This window comes from Perissodus microlepis, chromosome 7 (assembly GCF_051167445.1).
Source record: "Perissodus microlepis isolate ML-2025 ecotype Zambia chromosome 7, ASM5116744v1, whole genome shotgun sequence".
Lineage (NCBI taxonomy): Eukaryota > Metazoa > Chordata > Actinopteri > Cichliformes > Cichlidae > Perissodus > Perissodus microlepis.
In genome coordinates, this window is record NC_140467.1 from 60,393,821 (window position 1) to 60,397,643 (window position 3,823).

Consider the following 3,823-nt stretch of genomic DNA (forward strand, 5'->3'; position numbering starts at 1 on the left):
TTATTTACATTTTACATAGTAATAGCACTCTTGGGGAATTTTTAAGATTTGGAAATGTTAACATGTCTTTTTGTCACCTGCTAAACATTAATACATTAACTAGCTGGTCACAGTCAACAAGAAAAACGTGCGTGTATGTCTCTGTGTGTGTGTTTGTGTGTGTGTTTGTGTGTTTTAAAAAAATACTAGTAAAGAGAGCAAAAAGGGCATAAAGAGTTTTCATCTCATTGTTACTTAACTCTTTATTATGGCTGTTCTTTTGTACATCACACATGATTTATCTTCAGCATTTGCAAGACCTAATAAAATTGCTGCTGCACAAAACAGCCATTGCTTTTTTTGTTTTGTTTTGCTTGGTCATGTGACAATAACTAGCTACAAAGCTTCAGATCAGAAGTAAACCTGGTAGGCCAGCAAGTATCCATCATTGTACATGTAGATCTGCTTGTTGGTGGGATTGTAGCTCAGACTAGCCACTGCTTTAGCTACCTTCTCCAGTGGTATTGCTAGTGAGTTGTCTTCTTTGCCTGTGGCTGTGTCGAAGGCGTAGAACACCTCCTCCCGGTACTCATTAACGTAACGAGTCGCGTACATCACACCGCACACCATGAAGGCGTTGCTCACTGCCTTCTTGAACAGCCTCGTTTCCCACGTCTGTGTCACGTTGAGACTCTTCAACTCGCTGTCCCAAACTAAGCGGCTGATCACGAGGTTACCATGGTTACCTAGAGTGGCATAGAGAGCCCACAGTCCTGTTTCATCTGCCTCTACATCAATATCACTATTGAGCTGGCAATCGTAGTAACAATAGGGGAACTTGTTGTTGAAACCCACACCGGTGCCTGGAAGAGTCACCCGTTTGACCTCGTTGGTCTCCAGGTCGTACCGGCAAACGTCTGCAGAGCGGTAGCAGTTATAGTACAGAGCCTTACTGTACAGGACAGCACTGGGACCCTCAATGGCGTTGGGATGGCTGTACGATGAGGCAAATGTAAAGTCCCTGTGGTTTGTTGAGGCCATGAGGTCTTCATAGTTTTGGTAAAGGCGCACAGTGTTGCCCCAGATGTAGCTGCTGAGCAGAGGTTGAACCCAGTAACTGTTCTTCTGCCCCTCGCTCTCTTTCTGGGCTTGTTTTCCCCACGAACCAGAGACACAGCTCTTACCAAAAGGGCTGACTTTAGCTGTGATAGGGTCACTGATGTTGGTGATCAGACCTTTGAGGCAGTGCCTGTCCTGACCTGGAAAGACAGAAAGATCAGAAGATTTCTGAAGCATATTATAAGATACAGTCAGTCATTTATCAACATCAGCTGTTAATCATCCCCTGAGGGTGTGTGTTTGCTTTGAAAAGGGGAAGGAGCTCAAATGTGATTTCAGTCACGATCAGTGAAAATAAGCTTTTATTTCTAGAGTGGCATGGCTCTGTATTGGGTTCTCTCCACCCCTCCATGCGTAGTTAGAGCCAAAAATCCAAAACTGAATTCTGTGAGGATCGGTGAAAACATATTATTTATTGCACATATTCAAAACCCAAGGCAGGTTCAGCAGAACAACATCAAGGCTCAGCACAGAACAGAACAGGAATAACTCATGACAGATATGACAATGATTAAACTCCTAGGACTTGGCGTCCACATATGTGGACATCACATTTTGGGTTGTCTAGACCACAATACAAAATTTTACACACATAGATGTAAACATGTTTGAAGTAGCAGTTTGGGAGAGAAATGTTTTGTTTTTCATTCAGTGTTCAGAAATCTTTTACTTTTTTTGCTTTGTTACAGAAATTTTGCTAAAAGGGGCACAATTGTTGTTTCTCATTTTGTTTTTGTACTGAGGAAAAATACTGCTGTGTTCAGACACCAAATAAAGAGTTCGGGTCTTAGGAGGTTAAATCAGATAAGGTGGAGTTGCCATGGACGTATGTGGCAAAGGGTCTTGTAGATGCTATTCATGTTAAGGTACTTTGAAAAGTACCCCATTTATTTAACAACTGGGAGTATAAAAGGACATCAGTTGACTTATCAACTTAAGTTGCCTGTACTGCCGTCATGGGAATGCAACTCAATTTGACTGAAAAACATTATGCTTCTTTTGGAATGTGGATATAACCTGACCATCAGCTCTTAATTGTTTTCTTTTCTGCCACAGAATTTTCTAAACTCTGTTTTTCTAACTGATGAATGCACACATAAATCTTAAAAACAAAAATTGTGTTTCTCATTAGTTTCAGTTTGTTAGAGCCAAAATAGCCAAAATACAAATACACTCCTGCCATCTCATTTAAGAATCACTGTCTCAAGGGATCATTGATTGCAACATATTAACTGATAACTGATTTATTCCCTTGTCTCTCTATGTCACACACACACACACACACACACACACACACACACACACACACACACACACATACCTCTGAAGTCTTTGGGGATTGACTTGCAGGTCTCCAACTTATTCTTTAGGTAGCGCAGTTTCTCCTTCACAGTCTTCATGTTAAGCGTGTCTATTGTTTGCATCTTGTTTACATTTTTATGTAGTTTCTCAGCCTTTCAAAGACAGATATAATATTATTCTATTTATAATTATGTTACATCACAACAGGTCACTTGTGACCTGACATTGTATAACATCAACTTATTTCTTTCTGTTGTATTTTGCTGCCATTTGCTATTTTAGCTCTACCTCTTTGGAGAGTTTCTGTGTCTCGGAGTTGTTAAGCTGGCTGTGGACCACATCGATGTCCACCTGTAACTGGCTGAGCACCTGGCCCAGCTGGTGCAGGGACAGTTCTGTATACAGGCCCTGGGAGTGCAGGTAGTTGTAGGGCTCCAGCCGGACTGTAAATTTGGTAAACTGATCCTGGATCAGAGGGAGACGTTGGCTGGAGAACATCAGCTGCAAGAAATGCAGACAAAAAAAATCTTTGTTCAAAGACATGGCTTTTTTTTCTATAGGAACAATGTAAAAATAAACCCAAATTTTAAAAAGTTATTGTTTCGAGGGGACAGAAAAAGTGGTTGGAGGAATGATATAAAAAATAAAGTAACTTTGATAAACTGTTCATCTTTAAATATTGAAACATTGATTGATTGATTGATTGATTGATTGATTATACCCATACTCAGTATTCATTATGGTAATAATAATTAATGAATTATTAAATAATGTTTTCTTGATTATTGATTGATTGCTTTTTAATTGTATTACAGTTTTTTTTTTATAATACAATGTTAGTTCTTGAGAGCTTACTTCAGTACAATAAAGCATATAGATGAGTTCTTACCTCTTTTTGTAGGTTATTCAGAGATTCTTCACAGGTGTGAACTTCCTCCAACACGTACTTAAACTTCTGAGCAGGGAACAGCCACATGGTGGAGTTTAGCTGGCACACACATGCATTTGCCTTCTTGTAGCCCGACACTTGCTGACTCTGGCTGTCAGCCTGATTTTGCAAACAGGAGCATAAATTCTTAAGACTTATATACATGGTAAACAAACAATAACAGAACAATACTACATATAATACTGTGTGACTTACTGTGGATGACAGCAGCAGCAATAGAAGCAGCTGCAGCATTTTTAGAGAAACTGAGATGGACCAACACAGACACACAGTCTTCTTCTGTTTTCTTTAGAAAAACTCACTCACAACAAACACAGAATTTGCCGGTTTGCTTCCTGTCACTGATGAGTTGCTCCACAGCCTTAAAACCACTTGGACAAATGACACAACTAAGAACATCAAACTGGCGGTTTGTAAGACCCCGCCCACTTTCTTTATGCATTGTTAGTTTATTGGTTCTCATTTTCACTTTTT

General features: G+C 39.8%; 1 protein-coding gene across 1 annotated transcript; it reads right to left on the minus strand.

Annotated features, from left to right (window-relative positions):
- Positions 1-390: 390 nt before the first annotated feature.
- On the minus strand, positions 391-3,594 carry LOC146384399 (olfactomedin-like). Its single transcript, XM_084932623.1, has 5 exons — positions 3,545-3,594; positions 3,290-3,448; positions 2,689-2,901; positions 2,420-2,552; positions 391-1,238 (listed from the first exon to the last, which is right to left on the minus strand). The coding sequence occupies exons 1-5, from the start codon at positions 3,581-3,583 to the stop codon at positions 391-393; spliced, it is 1,392 nt and encodes a 463-aa protein (XP_084788749.1). The 5' UTR covers positions 3,584-3,594.
- Between the last annotated feature and the right edge of the window lie 229 nt (positions 3,595-3,823).

Bases quoted from the DNA above. Each gene is read 5' to 3' on its own strand.
- LOC146384399 (XM_084932623.1), bottom strand. From the start codon at position 3,583: ATGCTGCAGCTGCTTCTATTGCTGCTGCTGTCATCCACA. The intron at 3,449-3,544 runs GTAAGTCACACA...TTGCAAAATCAG, and splicing joins TGCTGCTGCTGTCATCCACA to GCTGACAGCCAGAGTCAGCA. The intron at 2,553-2,688 runs GTAGAGCTAAAA...TGTCTTTGAAAG, and splicing joins CACAGAAACTCTCCAAAGAG to GCTGAGAAACTACATAAAAA.